This window comes from Dreissena polymorpha, chromosome 4 (genome assembly GCF_020536995.1).
Source record: "Dreissena polymorpha isolate Duluth1 chromosome 4, UMN_Dpol_1.0, whole genome shotgun sequence".
Classification (NCBI taxonomy): domain Eukaryota; kingdom Metazoa; phylum Mollusca; class Bivalvia; order Myida; family Dreissenidae; genus Dreissena; species Dreissena polymorpha.
The window spans coordinates 4,739,543-4,762,050 of NC_068358.1; the positions used below are offsets into that span (position 1 = coordinate 4,739,543).

The following is a 22,508-nucleotide window of genomic DNA, read 5'->3' on the forward strand; positions in this document are numbered from 1 at the left end:
CGGGAGTATGCAAACCCCAGGTTTCAAGGTTTAAGATTTGGAACCACAGGTTTTTAAATTGTTATAATAAAGTGCGTATATATTGTGTAAGTTTATTCCCAAAGTATCGTCCATTCTGTGAATTAAGTATTTTCAATTAAATCAGAATTTAATAATAATGTGGCAGTATCAACCATCGTTTGCTAGTGTTGGTGTCCTTGTTGATCGTGCTTTAACACTCTGTTAAATATCCTGTTTTGGTGTTGATTCTTTAAATTATGCACGTATATGTACTTGACCTCTTGTTAAATATCCCGTTTTGGTGTTGATTCTTTGAATTATGCACGTATATGTACTTGACCTCTTGGATTAAATCCTCGTTTCCCAATGGGTGAGAATGATGATGAAAGAGCAGTTCTGATGACAAATTTATATGATCATTATTAGTATTTGTTGAAAACAAAATGACTACTTTATGTAAGATTGCTTACTGTCACAGTGTTTGTAGCACTTTCGAACACACACATTGTGTGTAGCACCTTAACTATGATCTTAAAACATGAGCATCTGATATCTTTTATTGCATGTGGGCAGTATGGAAATTCATTTAGCCCATATTTTATTATTAATCATGTTTTAGATGTTGGCAAATCTTAATTCAATTGACCTCATGCTCGTACCCAGGAACTGTGCTCAATGGACTCCCGGTTTGACAGGACCACTAGTGGTGGGTCAGGGTAATATGCCTTGCAATCCTCTGAAAAGAGGTTGTCTGGTGAAAGTTAGTCAAAATAATACATGTTCTTAATGTTTGATATTTCAATTTCTACACACTTATTATGGGCCATACCATTATCATAATGATTGGAAACTGTTGAAATGCATTTTTGGTGATAGCAAAATCATTTGTACAATATGCTGGACTATACCGCTCGTACATTTGATCTTATACAGTATGTTTGAAAACGACGATTTTGAAATTGCCAATATATGTCTGAAATATATTTTTAAAGCTTGTATTCTTCTTCAGGAAAGAACAAGCATTATGCAGTGCTTTCGGTCAATATTTACGTGGCCTGCCTGGAAAAGGAGAGATTTGTGCAGCACAAACCAAATATAGTATTCTCCATAACAGATCATGGTTGAACATTAAATATCAGTTGAAAAATATAATTAAGAAAAATAAGTGAATATTTCATAACATGTTTCATGACTGGAGTCAGTTTCACGTGAACGTGTTCAGTTCTGTATTAATTGAGACCTTGAAAAGTGGTCAGTTCTGTATTAATTGAGACTTTAGACAGTGTTCAGTTGTGTTTTATTTGAGACCATGAACGCGTTCTGTTGTTTATTAATTGAGACATTGAACAGTGTTTAGTTATGTATTAATTGAGACCTTAGACAGTTTTCTATTGTGTATAAATTGAGACCATGAACAGTTTTCATTTGTGTATTTATTGACAGTGTTGAGTTCTATTTTAATTGAGACCATAAACTCTGTTGTTTTGTGAATAAATTGAGACCATGAACAGTTTTCAGTTGTGTTTGAATTGAGACCAAGAACAGTGTTAAGTTGTGTATTAATTGAGACCTTAGACAGTGTTCTTTTGTGTTATAGTTGAGACCATGGACAGTGTTCAGTTGTGTATTAAACGAGACCATGAACAATAGTCAGTTCTGTTTAAATTGGGACATTGAACAGTGTCCAATTTGTGTATTAAATGAGACATTGAATAGTAAACAGTTCTGTTTAAATTGAAAAAAAAATTTGGCATAATTTTTTCCTACCCAAAATTTTCGTACCCACATTTTGTCGTAACCAAATATTTTCACACCCACATATTTTTTCTTAACCAAAATTTTCGTACCCACATGATTTTCTTACCCAAAATGTTCGTACCCACATTTGGAAATCGGTGTACGGTGAAGTATTCTTTAAAGTACCCGGGGTATGGGAAAGTTCAAGTAGTACCCGGGTGTAACTTGACCCATTCAGCGAAACTACATTTTCAAAAAAAAGATATCGAAAGTAGAGAAGTACATTTCCATGAATTGACACGTTCTAACTTCTAAATATAGGCATAATTATATCGAAAGTAAAACTATACAGTTACATAAATTACCACATTTTAACTTCCGCCCAGAAATATGAAAACACAACAAAATATCTGGAATTATTAAAATAAAAAAATGGTATAAACATTTAACTTTTACCTTATGTAAAATGCTCATAATTATTGAAATATTTAATTGTCACTTTTTTCCAGAATTTTGGCTTGACTTTCAGATTTGCATTTTTACCCAACATGGTCTCAATTTTGGACTAGATTTGGGTAATAATCCCATAATGTTTTGAATACCAAATCATTTTATGTGGCCATTCACTAAGATAGTATATACTTAGTATATACTTATAATGAATGGATTAAGTTTGTTTTTGTGACAATATTTATAAAAATCACCATTAACGACGCGAACGTTTGATTTTAGTGAAATTAATCAAGATTGTATTTAGCCTGGATATTGCATAAAAACTTCCATGTAAACATTTAACAAAAGCACTTCATTTTCTAACAACCGTTTTTATAATGCACATATTTTTGTACTGTATATTTGCCGAGTTATCTGTGTCTTGGCGGCTGAAAACATACAACTCATTAAAAATTTATTACAAAAGTGAATATAGCAACTTTTTTCATGACAATATAGATCTAGAAACTTTAAGTATAAGATTAATGACTAATGATCATATTTACAAAATTCTATACCGAGTAATTCTTGACATAAAATATCAAATAGATTTAGGACATTGCTTTTTCTTAGTATGAATGTTGCCCTTATTGCGTTGTTGAAACCAAATAAATTATTCAGAAGATGGTAAACTTTAAAATGATATTATGGGCATTGTTCACTGTTGAATTGAGCTGAAAAGAATTAACAGGTCAAAAGAGTTAGTTAAAATGTGGTTTCTGACCAATTATCTGCAACTCATCTTGCTACCAATTGTTTATAAAATATATATATTATATTCGATATTTTACATGACTGGACAGTCATCTAAGCCGAAATGATTCGTAAAACAAAATAGTGTCTTTGTTTTGCATGAACGAATCTGCACTAAAACTTAATTTAAATTCACATCGTAGATCGAATCATTTCTGTCGTCAGTTGTCAAAACAAAAGTACGGTTGATATTCAATGCATCATTTTTCTCTTTCCGGGATATTGTTTTAGTATGTTGATGCTGCATCAACAAATATAAGTGTATATGAAGTGAAAACACCAAAAAATAAACAACGGTTGCAATAGACACTTATTAGATGCCCATAATATCACTTAATATGAAAAAAGGATATCCACTAAATGTTTGTTTTATTAGCTTGCTTGGCGGACCGATGGTTAACTGTTATAAAAAAGTGAATTTCTATATACTGATACGTGATTTTAACCCATTTATTCATAGCGTCTAGAAAAAAAGGCCTTGGTAAACAGCGTAGACCCAGATGAGACGCCGCATGATGCGGCGTATTATCAGGGTCTGTGCTGTTTGCTTAAAGGAATTTCTGTAAGAAATATTCTAAATATAGAAATAAATATACTAGACATCCCTAATTTGGAAATAAATTGATCCAATTTATAAGGATGGGAGAGTCCACTAGGCATAAAAGGGTTTAAGTGAAAAGCAATGTTTGAGTTCTGTTCGCAATTTTCATCACACATAATTTTTTTAATTTCTTTATTTGTTCGTGTTGTCGGTGTGATTAAAATTATATATTAGCTGATGTGACGTATCATTTTGTCAAACGTCAACAGGAGCAGAGAACACGTCATAAATAATATATATTTACAGGCAGCCAATCAATCCTTGATAGTAGCCGCCATAGACTTTGGTACAACATATTCCGGCTGGGCGTTCTCATTCAAGCATGAGTACGAAAGTGACCCGACTAAAATTTTCACCAATATTTGGACCGCATCGCAACTGTCGTCTTACAAAGGTATAATGTGTTCAATGTTCGCGACTGTTGCGTTGCATTTATTCACTGAACTTTGTAGCTTTTCGTATAGCCTATTATAAATGACCCAAACATTTGTTTTTGCGTCTTTGTCATCATCGGAAATTAATAACCGTTTTATTAAATTGCATGTAAACGACTTAAAAATTAAACTTTTTTAAGACTTGACCATGTGAAGACCGAATGGGTCAGACAAATATTTGGCTGCTAATTTTTAAGCTTCATTTTGTGCTCGATAAACAATCTCAGTGTGCTGATGTTTAACGACCTCAAAACTGAATATAATTGGAATCGTCATGTGTTTTACACTGTTGAAATTTCAGCTTGGAAATTTTCCTAGTATACACCGCAGATGTATTTTTATTAAGCCGTACCGATCGGTCACGTGTAAAACGCAAGTACAACCGTGATCAGATATTTAGCATCTGCTATGCAGTCGCATGCATGCAATAGAAGATTACAGCGAATTAAGCATGTAGTACACAATTTAAGTAAAAAATGAACATCGCGCGACGGAAGCAGACAATTCGGTGATGGTGAAGGGTAAGTTTTTTATCATACACATGGAACAAATGAACTTGTTCTTATGATACTTTGAAGGGCAGATTGTGCGGAGGGGGGGAGCACCGGCATTGCTGCTCTGACTAAGACGTGGTATTCCGATGTAGAACCAAATCAATTTTGAATCAGTCTGATAAACATAAAAGAGTTGAAGATAAAGGATTGCTTAATGTTCACTGACTATTACATAAAAATTGATTATTTGCCGATTTCCGACGCCGTTGATTACTGATTTACTGATTACTGATTTACACGAGACAAGTTCAAACATGTTCGTTTTAGATAAGTTAAGAAAAGCGCGCAACATTTAGTCAGAGTATTATCGAATCTAAAGGTCATTCTAAAAAAAATGTCTAAATATGTGCAGAGCTTACTGTAAAAAGTGCCGAATAGGCGATTCCAGCTGAAAAAGATCAGACGATTCTTGCTGAAATATGTCTATATAATGTTATTAATAAAATTTAAAAAAAAAAGAAATTAATAAAAGATTTAAAAAATAGCAAGCCTTCTTATAAAGACACCCATGTATATATCAAATTTAAAGAGTTGACATAAGTACACATCAACAAGTCAAATAAACAATTGCAAACACATATCCAAGAAGCGATGCCAAAACATGCTTAATACTATATACTTAATAGGTTTTAGGTTTTATTTCAAAATACATTAGGCTTGAAGCCCATGAGTACACATACATATAACAATGTAGTTAACAGTGGTCAATAACGTACAGGCATATACATATATAATTTTAAGAAATATTAATAAAGATTTAACAATAAAAGGAATTTTCAACTCTAAAGACTTGCATATTGAAAATAAACAGCTATTTTTTAACAGATATATATATTTATAACAGTATTTACCGTTACAAACTAATTTAAGGTAAGTATATTATATGCATATTGTAGAGTCGTATCTTATTTAAATATAATGGAATGTTCTACTAAGAAAGTGTATACACAACGCGTTTATTGCTATGACTACAAATAGACAGTAGTATTTGGAAAGAAACTATTGATAATATAATTCTGTTCTAAGTTTAGCTGCTTTAAAAATAAAGGTTGCATGCGCAAAATAATATTCATACATTCAACATATTTAAACATGCGATATTCGGCTTAACAAACAATTCAAATAGCAGCATCAAATCATTGCAGAACAAAGTGCAATAAGTCGTGAAATATTTAGTTTTACATCGTCTATAAAATTCGAGAATAAAAAAAAAACATACGCTTAAGTCAATCTTCATAAGTTTGTTGTGCACAAGTAACGTTAAAATACCAGAATATGCTATATTTAAGAATTGATTTTATTAGATGTATGTGTTGAATTTTAGAAAATGACAGGTGATTACATGACTTTATTGCTTGAACATGTCATTATACTTTTAACTCAACTGTCGATAATAAGACAACTACTCCAACTACAAAAATAAATTAAACATCTGAACTGTCGTTAGGTATATATCAGAAAATCGATATGTGGACGTGAGCAGGTGTTTACTAGTATATTTAATACAATTGAAATAACATCCACTCGACGCTCACATCGTCTTTACACTAAGTTGTTTGAAATAACACATAAACGCAAATATAAAATGGTTATACTTTATTTCTTCAAAACCACAACAGGGTGCAAGTGCACGTGACTTTGTTTGGTTCGCAATTAAACGTTGATGAATGAAAACACACCGGTAAGTGATGCTTTTTTTCAAAGAACTTTTTAAAACGAAAATTCTTAAGATTTTCAACTAGTGCATAAAGACAGATTTTTATGCTTCTTATGACAATGTGAAATACATAAGAATTACTTAATTTAATAAGACTGTGTTCTTGTTAAAAAATAATTTTTACTGCACGGTTATGCTGCATGCAACGTGAAACGTTGTCACCGATTTTAGACGTATTTAAGGATGTATTCTTATACCTTAAGATATCGGCAAAAACTGCAAGAAAAAAACTGTCTTTAATGCCGAAAGATTTTTGTAAATGTATTTCAATAACTTGAGATATTTTAAAAATAAAGTGACTAATGGTGTGTTTACAATCTGTCCAGCCGGTGTGTAATCCGCTTAAAACCCCGTTTTTTCTCCACCCTGACAAGTATACGTAAATATCTTACAATGGAGGCCACAATGATCCTCTTCTTATCGTTAGAAATCTCACACCTGCACCGTTATAGTTTTGCATTAAATGGCGTACCCATACATGTGTGATCTAAACGATTTTGAATACTTGAGCTAAATGAGTTATGAATGGGACTTTTGCATATTGTTTTGCTTTTTTGTAAATTATCATTAAATAAAAGTAATAACGAAATAGAGGATAGACTGTTTGTTCATGTCAGTGTCAGATCGTTGGTTATTTCACGAGTGATCATAGAAAACATATTTTCACGAGTGGCGCAGCCACGAGTGAAAATATTATTTTTCTATGATCACGAGTGAAATAACAAACGATCTTACACTGGCATGAACAAATTTTCTGTTTCTGTTATGCCCCTTTTTCAAAAAAATAATTAACAGCTGTTTCCCTTTTGCTGAAAAGTTATCCTTTCTCGGAGTTTTTCCCGTGGCGTGCCTCAAAACATTGATTTGACGTCATTTTGTTGACGAAATTACGTCATTTTGTTGACAAAATTACGTCATTTGTCCAGGAAAATTCTTCAGTTAAACTCTTTTTCAATGTAAAATAACGGTACAAAAAAGCATATAATTAAAAGGAAACGTGTTGGATTTGGTGGAATATCGATTTTATTTCACTCGTGATCATAGAAAAATATAAACAAGGATATAAACAAGGGAAGTACATCTTGATATGATAATCTTAAAATAGAAAAAGGAATTCCGAAAATGTGTTATTTTCGTCGGTGAAAATAACAATTTATTTATTTTCACTGCTGTTATTTCACTGCAGAAATGTCATATTTTATCATTTAGGTATAAAAGAAATTCTTATGTTTGGAATAGGTTTAAATAATTATACAATAATTAAAAATAATAATTAAAGGTTATTATTAATAATTTCTTGGTATTGTATTATGTTCATACACAGTTTAGTATTATAATGTTACGTACATCGCCATTGAACATAATTGCATAGAAACTGTATTTAATCAAATAAACATGTTCATGTATTCTATTTTGAAAGGTTTTGACAACGTTCACATGAATGTGTTTTTCATGTGTTTGTTACTGTTTTGTTTTGATGAATACCATTAAAAACTATCAGACAATCAGAACGTAACATATTCTTAAAGTAATGTTTATGACTAATCTGTGTCCATTAAAAATGAAAAATATCAACGTCCGTTTTTTTTATTGAAATAGCTTCAACACATATGCCAATTGAAATGCATATGACTATTCCTCATCCTCCTGGTATAACAAGCCCAATAAGTGATACTATACAATGCCCGGCGATCTCGCAAATCAACTCTGGTGGTACCATGAAAACCGGAGATGATTTGGAATAAGTCCTGGATTCGGTTAGAAACCTACTCTATCCGATTATTTCTGGTGCAGTGATTGACCAGGATACCCGACATACAACAATGTGTAGGTTGTCGTGGCGCCATGGTTATGGTGTCCGCCTAACGATCTTTTCGGGTTCGATCCCCACTGTGGGTGCGTTCTTTAGATCTCCCAAAAGACACCAAGTACTGGTTCAAATCCCAGGTTGCGGACTAGAGAGCATTTAAATAAGCCTGAGGCTTTCGATGCAATCTAGCTAAAATATATAGGTTTAAACTAAACTAACTATTGATAAGACTGGAATTAAATAAGCTAGCCCGAAATGAAACCCCTGCACAGGGACACTGTCGATATGTGAAAATGCAATATATATTTAAGTTCCATTTGACCCCTGCCTGACACCGTCTTTTCGTCGACTGACAATGCCATGATGACCTAAATGTAACTAGACAAAATGGATTGTTTATCATTTCTATTGATTAATTTTTAATAGTCAATTCTAAAAGTACTGCATTCACAATTTATAAACCTGAATGTGCATTTGCTATGTTACATAGCTCCAACAAGTATTCTCATCCAACCTGACGGACACACAGTTGAGGCGTTTGGATTCGAAGCAGAGAATCGGTACAGCGAAATTTGTGCGGAGGGCAATCAGAAAGCTTGGTATTATTTCCGACGATTCAAAATGCTCCTTTGGGGCACGGTTGGTAACTTAACTTATTAATAAATATGTACTTTTTATGATGACTATAGGTTTATGCAGAGATAAAGAGATACGTCTCTGGTTTATGATATCATGACGGTATGACAATAATGAACAGACGATTATCGGAGATATAACTTAAAAATGTGTGAGTGAACTTCATTATTACTTATTAGTAAGTTCAAAAGTTATTTTATTGATTAATTATTTGAAACTAAACACGTGAGTTTGAAATTATTAATTACAACGTTAATTATGTATATATCCTGATTTTTTTATTCAAACGTAAGGTAACTGTTATTATTTCTTTTAACTATATGTTTTTAAGATAACAGTTTAAGAGTTATATAATGACAAAGATGCATACAGCTAAGATTATTTTGACGGTAAAGCTGCTAGTATTTTGGAAGTTATCGTAATAATGTTTTAATCGTTATTATGTGTTTACATGCAGGGTGAAATTTCTTCTGATATTACAAAGGAAACGAAAATCAAAGATGTATCGGGCAAGGAATTGCAGGCGTTATTGGTGTTTTCTCTTTCGATCAAGTAAGAATATAAAACGTTGTTTTTTATAAATATTAAAGATTTATCTGAATACAAACATTCGATAACGAAATATGTTCATGTTTCTAAGTTGCACGTAGTCAGATATTTACAGGTTTATGAAAGACAAGATGATGCAAACATCGAACAAACAGTTAGGGGCTAACAAATTAGAGGAGAAGGATTTTCACTGGGTCCTGACAGTGCCTGCCATCTGGAATGACAAGGCGAAACATTTCATGAGACTGGCAGCTGAGGCGGTATTTGTTTATAGCAGTTATTGGGTCTTTTCGTAATTAAGAAGTTGTCTCCCATTCGGGAAATGACGTCTTTTTTTATACTCGCGTCCGAAACAAAATTCCTACTGAAAATTTACCTCAGCGCAAAGTAGTACCAAAACATGAAAGAAAGCAGCGTATATTAAGACAGCCACTTCCAGAAAATATCCATGTCACCTCTGCCCTATATTTCCATTCGTAAGTACCAGACAAGTACCATGTTTTGTAGTCATAATCCAAATTGTCAACATCATGTTCAAAGGGTATACAAATATACGTTTCCCCTATAGTTTAATACATTCCTATGAATTCAGCCACCAAATGTAAGATATATTTGGATAAACATGAGGTATTTATCTTATTTTTGTCATAAATAGTTTTTTATGATATTAAAAGGGTAAAATAAAACACAATAGATCTAGTCAAATTTTGATAATGTATTTGTTTTATTCTATATAATTTTACATACATACATCTAAGCGTTATGCATATAAACCAACAAATTCATGAACATTTCATTACTTATAATGAATAGTATGTCCGACACATAAAAAAAACAAGATTTCTATGATCACTCGTGAATTAAAGGGATATTATGGGCATCTAACATTTGATAGGTGTCTATCGCAACCGTTGTTTAATTTTGGTGTTTTCAATTCATATACAATTTTATTTGTTAATGCAGCATCAACTTACTAAAACAAAATCCCGGAAAGAAAAAAATAATGAATTTGAATATCAACTGTACTTTCGTTTTGACAACTGACGACACAAATGATTCGATTTACGATGTGAATCTAAATTTAGTTTTAGTGAAGATTCGTTCATAAGACACAAAGACACAATTTTGTTTTACGGATCATTTCGGCTTAGAGGAGTGGGTGAGTCGTGTAAAATATCGAATATTATATATATTTTTTTATAAACAACTGGTAGCAAGATGAGTTGCAGATAATTGGTCAGTAACCACATTTTAACTAAATCTTTTGACCTGTTAATTCTTTTTACCTCAATTAAACAGTAAAAAATGCCCAAAATATCACTTTAAAATCGATAATCCGCCGAATCCAACAAATGTCCTCTATATATTATAGTTTATTAGTACGTACAAATATGCACGTCAATTTATTTATTCAAATGAACAAAGGATATCGTAGTGATACATTTAAATGATTCCAGAATGATTATAACCATTATAGTTGCGCTGTTATTGAAAAGCAATGCATGTCCCGCTAAAATTTTAGATTTTTAGTTAATATTTTGTTCTATAAGTGAATGTAACAGCTGTAATATTGCTCTTAAACATATAGGCCTCGTATTTTAACTTTTCGGGATATTGAATATGAACTGTTGAAATATTAACGAAAAATCTAAAACTTTTGCGGGACATGAATTGCTTTTCAATAACAGCGCAACTATAATGGTTATAATCATTCTTGAAACATTTAAATGTAGCACTACGATATCCTGTGTTCATTTGAATAAATAAAATTACGTGCATATTTTTACGTACCAAATAAAATATAATTTATAGTAATAATCAAATATAAAATATTTTACTATGCATATTAAATACATATTGTGTATTTTTCATTGAACATTGAAATGAACTTTGCAGAAAAAATGTCGATATTGCTTATATTCGTCCATATCCGCACATTTCGGTCATATCCGCGGATATGATTCATTTACGCATTTTAGACGGACCGCTTTTTACCCGGGATACTCGTGATACCTTCCCGAATGGGAGACAACTTCTTAATTACGAAAATCCCGAATGGCCTCAAGATTCATTATTTGTAAAACATACGCTATCAGTCGTTTGTCTTTAATTTAAGGCAAGTGATAATATGCCTGTACAAAACAGGATAAATAATACAAAACAAAATTATGAGTTGTATACGTTACGTATATGCAGAGTTTATATTCGTGGTATATTGACCGCGATTTGTCATAAAATGGTTTTCTGAAATATCGATGCCAGTAAAGGAACATTGCTAGCGAATTATGAAACGACAAAAATAATACATATAACGCTTTTATGTTCTTAAAGTGTGGTATTCCTGGTGAACGGCTAAGCATCGCTTTAGAACCAGAAGCAGCCTCGCTGTATTGCAAACATTTAAAAGTCGATAAACAAACACTCAAAGAAAACACGCTGGCCGCGTTTCATGAAGGAAAGACGTATATGGTACTCGACGCAGGAGGTAAACATTTAAGATATTGACATAAACATTTATTGGTCGGGTATATGTTCGTTTGTTTGTATGTTTAAAACATTCACCTAACCAAAAAACCTTATGTATAACTTTGACAAAAAATCTTTAATTTGTGCATATAATTTATAAAAACATTGCTTATGTTTCTACACAAGGCGGAACGGTCGACATCACAATACATGAGGTGTGTCACGGTGGCGGTCTAAAAGAAGTGGACAAGGCAAGTGGTGGGGCATGGGGAGGTATTACGGTTGATGAAGCCTTTATAAAGTTCATGGAGGAAGTAGCAGGTAAATATAGTTAGTATAGTTGTATTAATATGTAATGCCTCATTTACATTTAAAATAAAAGTTATTGAAATGTATCATAAATAGATCGTGCGTTGACATGGAAATTCTATGTAAATGAAATTTTTCAATATCGCAAAGGTGAAGCAGTTATCCAGCGTTTTAAAGAAGACCATATGGAAGATTATTTAGAATTGCTGAGGGATTTTGAGTCAAAGAAAAGGAATGTGGATGCAGATACTGACAACCTTGTTACACTGAGAGTACCAATGCAGTTGTGCGAATTGGCCGCGGAAATGAAGTCAATTACACTCAGGAACTTGATAAGCACTTCAAGTTATTCACAACAGGTCAGCTAAAGAGTAATTGTTTCAAACATATGAATAATGAAACTCCAGTTACATTCAAAATGGATAAATTATAATTAACACTCGCTTGTCTTAAGGTAATAGACCCGATGTCACTACAATACAGGACAATACAAACAACACAACACAAAACATATAAATGATTAAATCTGTGGTCGCCGCCCTGGTGCTTTTGCATCGACCGTTCTAGAATGGTAACCCCAGTTTTGTTTGTGCTTTTGTTTTTGTGCGTGTATTTCTTGTCTAGTAGTTGTATCTTCCATCACTGTTGTGGCATCGTTTCCTTGTCATGAATAACGGACCGCATAAAATCAGATTGCTTACACAGCTGGAGTTTAACTAAACGCGTATTTGGAACCGTCAAGGCAAACCATTGGGACTTGAAACCGGTCGAATGACGCGCAAAACCTTACGCTTAGCACAGGATAAATCACTTACACACATGTATATAGAAATATTAACCTCGTATGATTATTATTCAGATTCAACAACAATGAAAGATAATTTAAATACCTTTTAAATTCATAGATAAATGATTTAATAAATATCAATACCATAGCAGCAGAATAACAACTTTATTAGTAACAATAAAATCCAAATCAAATGAATACAAATATCAAGTATATTAATTTAAATAAAAATAACTATCATCTAATCGAAATAAAAGATTTAGTTGTTTCCCTCAGTTGCTGTATTGATATTAATTAATATCATTAGTGTTGTTTTAGTAGTAGTAGCAGTAGTAGTAGTATTAGTAATAGTAGAAGTAGAAGCAGCAGCAGTAGTGGTAGAAGTAGTGTAGTAGTGGTAGTACATGTACTGGTAGTTTGTGTTGTATTAGTAGTATTGTTATATTTTCGTTATCATTCTTTTTCTTCATATTATTGTCCTTACAGGTAGAACTTAAGGGCGACAAATTGCGAATCAAGTCTGCCATTTTCCGGTCATTCTTTGATCGATCAATCCAGAGCATTGTCCAGCATGTTGAAGAGCTTCTAAAAAAGCCAGAAAACAGCGCAGTGGAGGCCATTCTTATGGTTGGTGGCTACTCAGAGTCCCCACTTCTTCAAGAAACCGTCAGAAAAAGGTTTTCCAAACTAACAATGATAACGCCTGGCGATGCAGGCTTGGCTGTACTGAAAGGAGCAGTCATCTTTGGCCATGAACCAATTGTAATTAGGGAAAGGGTGGCCAAGTATACATATGGAATTGAGTCTGGAATAAATGTTTTTGGACTTTTCCGTATCCCTGGTATATTTTCAATATTAGTCTCGAAAGGACAAAAATTGGTTGTAGGAGAACCGCAAAAAGAAGAAACGTATGTCCCTTCTCGCGAAGATCAAACTGAGGCTTTGGTGAAGATATATGTCACACGTGCTGAAAACCCGCGAAGTGTTAATGAACCCGGCTGTTAAATGATTGGCAGTTTCACAGTACCTCTTTCAGGATCTGGTCTTGACAGGCAAATGACAGCAAGAATGATATTTGGTGGAACAGAAATGGAAGTTGTTTGCGTCGAAAAAAACACGGGAAAAGAAACGCGGATGCGAGTAAATTTTTTGCAGTAATTAACGTTAGATTAAATGCCTATCATAAAAATGTATAAATTATAAATACATACACATATCAAGAAAAACCTGGAGTGAAAAAACATAGTGACGACGTTTTACTCTGTTTAAACTCAGATAGCATAAGGTTTGTTTTGGAAACATAAATATGTTCAATTTTTCGATTTTGTGGTGACCATTTACGCTGTTATAGTTTTTCTGCATAGTTACACCCTGTGATACTTCTCCGTTTATTCTATGCATATTGGATGCTTTGTTTTTTTGCTTATTTAATCTTTAAAAAAATTCTACATCTTGATACAACTCTTGCTTCTTGCCGAAATTCATCACAGTTGTACAACACATTCAAAAATATGTTCAAGTTTAAAATAAAGTGAGTTCAATGACAATAATATTGGACAATTATTAACGTATAACAATAATATAATTATATTATATTAACTACATATAACGGTATTTTGGGATTTCAAAACAGAGAAAACATAATAAACAAATGTTTATCCAATGCTTAAAATGGTGTTACCTTCCACCATATTTGGTAAGCATATAACTGCTTCTCTAAATTTTGTAAAAGTAATGTAATTCGGTATTTTCAAAACAATGTCCTCATAATAAAGATATTTTTGAAATTGTATATTCAGTTTTAAAATAAAATACTTCTGTATAAAATTGAAGACATTTTGCTCAATATATTGTATTGTTTATGGAAGAGCACTCATAAGAGAAATGATCCTATGTGTAAGATGTTTTAACTTCTCACCACACATGCATAGCATTTAACCTCTTCTAAAATAGTATGAACAGTAACTCATTTCAGTATTCGGAAAATATTGTATTCGTAATTAATAAAATGTATTATGGGGCTTATAATAAACCATAAATATAAAACTTGTATATAAACTCCAAGTGTACATTAGCTCAATATAAGTAACAGAACTTACGTCATTCTGCGCATTCAAAATATTTCATCTTGAAATTATGGTAATTCCCTCGTTTATTATTTATTGTTAAAAAAATACCTCTAAATTTGTGAATTGGCTTTGTTTTTCATATTTTATTATAATATATACCTATGAGACAATGGGAATACTGAAAAATGTTCATAATTTTAATAACACAGTTATTTGCTTCTCCCGAAAATTGTCAAAATGTCATTTACACTACTTTTAACATCCAGACGAAGACAGGTGTTCGCTCATGTCAATTAGGAAAATTTTGTAAAAACATTATTTTTACCAACACAGTTGTCCTAATATTTGTGTATATATATATATATATATAAATATGTACAAAAATGTCAGTTATGTGACTTACCGTATAACATTTGGTAGACAACTGATATCATTTTTGGTTATCATACAATTTTCATCTTGTAACAGTGTATGATGTGAAGTTGGAATAAGGCAGCAATCTTGGAACGGCTTTGTTCAGTGAAATAATCTGGTGTACTACACAAAATGACACAAATGCATGGCATGGATACGTTTTTTAATTGGATGATGTACTGTGACCATGCATGACATGGACACAGTTTTCAATTGGATGAGGAACTATGTCCCTGCGTGGCATGGACACGGGGTTTGAATTGGATAAAGAACTGCTTTTTCAACTGGATGATGTACTGTGTCTATGTATGGCATGGACACATTTTTCAATTAGATGTTTTTTAGTCCTGGTATGAGGTGTTAATACGTCAAATAGTTGTTAACATATGTTCTGTAGTATCCTAACATGCTTCGTAAGGTATGTATATAGTTGATTGTCATTACATTGCTAGCGTAGCTTTTAACATGGCTATCATAGAGCAGTTTGCGACAATGACAAACAATTTACATGATCCTTGTTTGCTCCTGTGTTTGGACCAAGGGGTTCATTTTAGATGCCAATCATTCAAGTCGTACAGAATTCTAATGTTTGTTATAAACTATTGTCTTACTGCGTTTTACATTAAATTTGGAAGATAAATACAATGTATAAGTGAAGGGAAATAGTCCTTATACATTTTATATATTGTAAGCTTTGCAATTGAAATGTATACTAGTCTAACTAAATTAAGTGCTACATTTTTTTTCAAAAAATTCATTTTTCACCTTTGTTCACTCTTTCAAACAATTTGTATACAGTGTGTGTGATTTTGTCATGGCTGTCTCAAAATTGAATTATATCCAATTGCAGGTGACGTTGTTTGTATACATGTATATAAAAAGGTAAAATATTCAGTATTTGAACACATTATAATGTTTTAAGTCAAACCATTGAGAATTTTTAATTTCAGGCTTCAATGTGGTTCTAAAAATGCTTAGTGAAAATGTAAAAATTATTATAGGCAAATATTGATGCAGCTGCCGACGGAATAGACACATGCAAACAATTGTCACAAAGACATTAGTTCATTCAGTTTACATTCCCTACTCTCCACACTTTAATAGCCCGACCATTTTTGAATGTTTGTTAGTTAATATGCTAAAGGTCATTAATGAAAAACTTGACAAACAAATTTACATAAAATAATCAAAATATATATTTATATAGATAAACATATGTATAATAATACAAGTTATATTTTCTCTTTCTATTTAATGAATACACATATGTTGTGAACACCAGTGAAATATAATTCCATTTTGATTACATGAATCCCCCAACAATTCTGTTTGGTTATTATTTAAAAAAAAAAAAAGTCATTTTTCCCAAAACACACATTTTTGAGAGTATTTTCTTTCACATACTCTCACGCTAATATCTGTATGAACGATAAATATCAAAGATAAAATGTTGAATCTGTAGGACAATTAATATTTTAGCTACTTAAAACATGTACATAGAATTTTTGATTATATATTTCACTATATTCACTGCAAATCTGTGTTTAAACATATTATATATTTAATATTGAAAGTTCCATTTGTTTTGCTGCAGAACATGGGATTCTTGTATGTTTTTGTGTACAGAAATTGTTGGCAGTTTTCTTTTCTTCTTGTTTTTTTTTGTTTACATTCATGTCAACAAGATGTATCTTCTTTCATTAGACATTAAAGGGTTTTGTATAAGATTTGTCTGTCGTATATACCCATGAAAATGTAAGGTACGTTATTTAAAGGAAAAATACTAATTAATTACTGTCAGACACAGGTCCTGTTTTGTTTACTCATTGTACTCACTGAGCTAAACATTATTTCACTTTGCATGTAAATGTAATGGGTTCAAACACAGTTAAACAATATTTTATCTTTTGATTCATGGTCATTGCACAAAATGAATAAAGCAAACTTTGAAAAAGCAAACTTTGCATCAGCAACTTATATTGACTGGGATTGAGGAGCACCTTGACCACTCAGGAGGTCACTAACATAAGAAAATTATCATAGTCTAAATGGAAATTTAACGGAATGAATGCATTTTCTCTTTTACATGTGTGCATATCGTAAGTATATCATAAGTCTTCAAAATGGTTTATGTCAAGTCAATGCCATGGAATGATAAAAAAGTCGTGGGACTCTCTATATAATAACCAGTCCTGCAGTTATGTTATATTCACCAAATGGAGACAAAAAGAGAAACAAATAATGTAGATATTAATTTGACTACAAAATTTAATACATAATTAAATAAACACTAACAAAGGCGGTATATCACAACAAGGTATACAATAGCTATAATACAAAATAAAACTAACACATGTACATTTTACCAGTAAACATAAACTTATGAATTATTCCCTTCACATGTGCTTGGTCTTTATCGAAACATAGAATACAACTGCTCATATCTATATAATTCGATACAAATTGACCATAATTGGGGAAAATTATCAAATGATATACAGACACCTAGTTCATTACTGCAAATAATATCAGAACTAATTTAGAATTGTTGTATATTATTTAAAAGGAATATAATTGACTTTATGCATTAAAATAAGAACCAGCATTAAAGCCAGATTTTGTATTTGTCCCGATGCAGATTTGAAATAATTACAGATATTAAAATTAAAAGCACATTTAAAATATTAAAAATACAAAAATAGATGACTGGCATCAGCAATTTTGAAAACGATTCATAGAAAAATTATATAATTGCAAATCCATGATCAAAGATTGAGAAGAAAACCAAACAAGAAACATACAATTTTTGTTTTTGTTTCATCAAGATAGACCAAGCACATTTGAAAATTAGACAGAAATTTTGAAGCTAATTGAGCGTTAATTTTGAATTATAAGGCCGTACTGTCCGACACATTTGACTGCTTTTGGCCAACAAAAGTCATGCTTTAAAATATAGCTAAATAATGGCAGGAATATAAAACAAAGTTTACGGTCAAACCTGATACTTCCAGAATTTTAAAAAAGTTACAATTAAACAATTTGTCTAATTCTTTCAATTTGTAAAATTAACACAATCTTACAGAATAACCAATTAACAGTTATTAAAACAATCTATGAATGTTTTAAATTCTTGAAAATTCAAATACAAATTTAATTGAAATTGAAATACATTTTCTAAAGTAAGGTCATATGTTCCTTTTATGTCATAATCAAAACAAATCAACTACTTAATAATAAAATAAATCAACAATTTAAAATATGAAGTACATAAAAGGCACTAACTTATGTGTGTAAGCAAATATGTTGATGATAAAAATGTGAAAATCATTTAGCAAGATAATCTGTTAAATCGGCATTTTAATTTTTAAATTATCAGTATGACTGCATGGCAAAATATGCCAAATGTTTTAGTTTAAGATAAGTGATGTCAGTGAAGAGGGTAAAAGTGATGAAAATATAAATGAATTGAGCAAAGATCTATAAATAAACGAAGATATATTAATCAAGAGTCAGTATCTCCAACTTCAGTACTTATCTTCATTTAATGGTTTATTATATATTTCTTTTACCGCAAAAAGATTTAAACATTTAAAAAAATTGCTTACAAATTTACATTGTTACAAGTCTGGACATCAGTAATAGTTTACTTACACAGAAAGTTTATCTTGAATGTATAAAGGAGATATGATTTGAAGATCTTTCCTTAAAGGGTTAAAGGATATTACCTTATTTCATCCGTTTTTTTTGTCCCATATACAGTGATATTTTCTTAAACTACCCCAAACTAATATAATAAGTACTCTTATGAAAGATTTTTAGAATATTTTAAATACAAAATAAAAATCGAAGAGATAATCGCAAGCAGGAAGGGTAAAACTGAAAAACATACTCATAAATGGAATAATTTTATAATTTAATTCTGTTTTATAAAATTTCAGGAAAAAAGAAGAAGATAAATATATTTATATTTCTACTTCATATGCTTTTCTACTTGTATACCTTTGTGTCCTTTATTGTCCAAACCATTCCACCTTTTCATTATCATTTTCATGTATTCCCTATGTATATGTATATGTACTTTTCTGTGTAAATTGATTGAATGTGCATAAATATATTACGTAATTAATAAAGTACTTGAAACAGAAAAAAAGTACTCTAATGTTCATTATGTACTAGTACTCAAATGTTTATTACATAGCAATAAACATTTGTGTAGCTAATACAGTGAAATGTCTCATTAATGGATACACGGCTAGTATGAATCAAGTAGGTTTTGCAATTTTAATAACAAAGTGATCAAATGATTCTCTCTAAATAACAAACCAGCAGATAACTTGGGCTAAGGTTTATACTTGATTACATGGCTGTTTCAACATTTAGAATTTGTTTGATAAGTTTCAAAATCCTGTCAGGTAAATTTTCAAAACTTTCATTCAAATAAAAATATTAAATGTGCAGAACGCTCTTAGTCAGGGAACACAAGATATGAATACAGCAGTAAATTAAACACAACACCAAAAACATATTTTATAATTTAAAAAATAGAAATTGCACTTTTTAAAACACTTAAACATCTATTTCAGTAGTTTACATTTATTAAATACCAGGATTTGTAAACATACACAGAATGTTTATTAACAAAAACATAAGAAGATCTTCCAGAAATACCAATACAACTGGCCAATAAAAATACATGTACATCCAATATTGGTACGTACAGAAAACAATCTTTGAAACAAATAATATCTGTCATTGAACAAAAGAGAGCGATGTTTTATTTGCATTACCATTTTAAACTCATTTTAATTTTAAAGGAAATTGTTCACAGTTTGTAAAAAAAGTTGATTTACATAACAATTGTGAAAGATTCAAAAAAGAGTGAACACATTATGTTTAGAACAAATTTAAATAAAGCCCCTGACAAGGAAAATTGCAAAAGAAATATTGGTTCCTTAATAGATGAACATCATTTAAAATCTAAACAAGGGAAAAAATTGTCACAAAACCAGGTTTTCAATTTGAAAAACAAAGTATGATATAGGGAGACAACTCGAACTGAACTGATTGTTTATAATTAACCACCTTTGTTTCAAAATAAATCTATTTTTAGTCGTGGGGACATTTACCTTGAAGATATTGACGAAATTCTTTTGCGCGACACACCGTCTAATGATGGTGAACAAATGTGCCAAATGATTTTAAAATCTCACAATGAACGACAAAGTTATGGCCCGGACAAGCTTGTTACGCCCGCCAGCCCGCCCGCCCGCCGACATTCGCCGATCTAATAACCAGTTTTTTCCTTCGGAAAACCTTGTTAAAAATAATAAAGCGTATGTCACCCTTTTCCTTGATAATTTGGAAAATGTGTTGACTACTGAAATAGTTTAAATGTTTCACCAGTAAAAACTTACTCCCGTGGTAGCCAATCTGCTTTTGCTTCCAGAGGTCCAAATTTAAATTCCGGGGCGGGCATTATCATTGTTCAACTTTTTTTCTCACTATTACAATTAGTTAAACCATTTTGAATCATTATAGATTTGTAAGTAAATATTTGATTACATTTATCAAAAAACGAAAAGAAGTCCCTTTGAAAACAAAACAAAAAGCACTTAAAGTCAATAAGCCAATCAGTAAGAAATGCATGCATCAGGCAATATGCAAAATATCGAGACGTTGTTTCATTTATCATGCTTTCTTTCTGCACAGGCTTCTATTAGGGACAAAACTTGTTTGAATTCATGAAAATTTTATTTAATATGCATTTTGTGTGAGGTTACAAAATATGTTTTGCTGTACAGATGCTTGACTTTAATGCAACTTAGGCTAACACCCTTACATTTAAATTCCAGAGTGACTGAACTGTAAATAATTTTCTGCTACCCAATTAAAAATTCCAATTTGACCAAATCATTATTTATAGTAAATATAGTACAAATATTCCCTGATACAAAAATAGTCTCCAAAGGGAGACAATAGCTGCACTTTGTGTTAAAAAAAAGGCAAATTAAAAAATTACTCTTATTAACAATTTTACAACACAATTTCTTGTCACAACTTAAGATTTTAACACATAGAATTACCATAATCACAGAGTATTGTAGTGTCATATTATTCACAAAGAAAATATTTTGAACAAATTAAGGTATGTAAAAATACCAAAAATACTACATTTTCATGAATACCAGTATATGACTGATTTAAATAATATCCCTTTACCAAAGTGTATTTCATAAAAGCTTTCCTGACTGCTGATAATATTAAACTTGTTTCATAGACATTGTGTTTATTGTATTGGTTTTTTTTTCTATGAAAGAAGTTACAAGTAATTACCATTTTAACTAGTTGATGTAGACGTTAAAACTTAAAAAATATATATCCTAAAATATATTTTAAATTTACATGGAAATTACTTAAACAAAATTGGTAACCACGTTGAAAAAAATATCCATGAATGACGAACACATATTTAAAAGTCAATATAGCACATGTCTTCATGTTATGAGTGGCAAATAGTAAATTCATAAACACATATTTGGACGGAATATCCACATCAGAGGATGATCTTACAAATTAAAATAGAAAGAATACATCCATGATTGTGCATTGATATTAAACTTACAGTACAGATTATCACAGACACATATTATTTCATATATTCCCATTTCATATATATATCATTACCCTCATTATGTTAAATGCAACCTAAATCAAGACATATGGCTTTTACAGACATCTACATTATTTCCAAATATATATAAGCTTTAATAAAAAGCATGTTCTTTTTTAATTGCTATTGTCCTCCGAAAGCACCATCTGAGATGAAATGATATGTAAGTAAACAAATATGAGTTTCATTCTATGATAATACATCTGAAATAGTTCAATGTTTTCAACGTTTCAGTTATTAATTCAAAAATTGTGTAATCCCAAGATAGGTTTCCTTTAAAGGGGCCTTTTCACAGATTTTGGCATTTTTTAACTTATTCATTAAATGCTTTATATCGATAAATGTAAACATTGGATCGTAAAAGCTCCAGTAAAAAATCAAGAATAAAATTTAAAAAAGGAAAAGAACATTGCCCGGACCAGGTTTCGAACCAGTGACCCCTGGAGTCCTGCCAGAGTCCTGAAGTAAAAACGCTCTAGCCTACTGAGCTATTCCGCCGATGTATATAGT

General features: G+C 31.2%; 2 protein-coding genes across 7 annotated transcripts in view; one reads left to right on the forward strand and one right to left on the reverse strand.

Moving 5' to 3' along the window:
* LOC127876847 (heat shock 70 kDa protein 12A-like) overlaps positions 1-17,053 on the forward strand; it is a 99,138-nt gene extending 82,085 nt beyond the window's left edge. Inside the window, exons 1-9 of one of the 6 annotated variants that reach the window (XM_052422337.1) lie at positions 2,052-2,172; positions 3,830-3,977; positions 8,589-8,737; positions 9,192-9,286; positions 9,389-9,543; positions 11,615-11,768; positions 11,936-12,070; positions 12,209-12,417; positions 13,332-17,053. In XM_052422337.1, the coding sequence (XP_052278297.1) occupies positions 3,906-3,977; positions 8,589-8,737; positions 9,192-9,286; positions 9,389-9,543; positions 11,615-11,768; positions 11,936-12,070; positions 12,209-12,417; positions 13,332-13,850 (1,488 nt within the window). In that variant the 5' untranslated portion in view covers positions 2,052-2,172; positions 3,830-3,905 and the 3' untranslated portion in view covers positions 13,851-17,053. Of the gene's footprint in view, positions 1-2,051; positions 2,173-3,829; positions 3,978-6,190; positions 6,253-8,588; positions 8,738-9,191; positions 9,287-9,388; positions 9,544-11,614; positions 11,769-11,935; positions 12,071-12,208; positions 12,418-13,331 lie in introns of those variants that run through there. The other 5 variants (XM_052422336.1, XM_052422339.1, XM_052422341.1 and 2 more) reach the window with 5 other exon arrangements.
* A 525-nt stretch (positions 17,054-17,578) lies between these two features.
* Positions 17,579-22,508, reverse strand: part of LOC127876845 (anoctamin-7-like) — a 52,463-nt gene continuing 47,533 nt past the window's right edge. The window contains exon 29 of the mRNA XM_052422335.1: positions 17,579-22,283. The gene's annotated coding sequence lies outside the window, so the exon portion shown is untranslated. The remainder of the gene's footprint in view (positions 22,284-22,508) is intronic.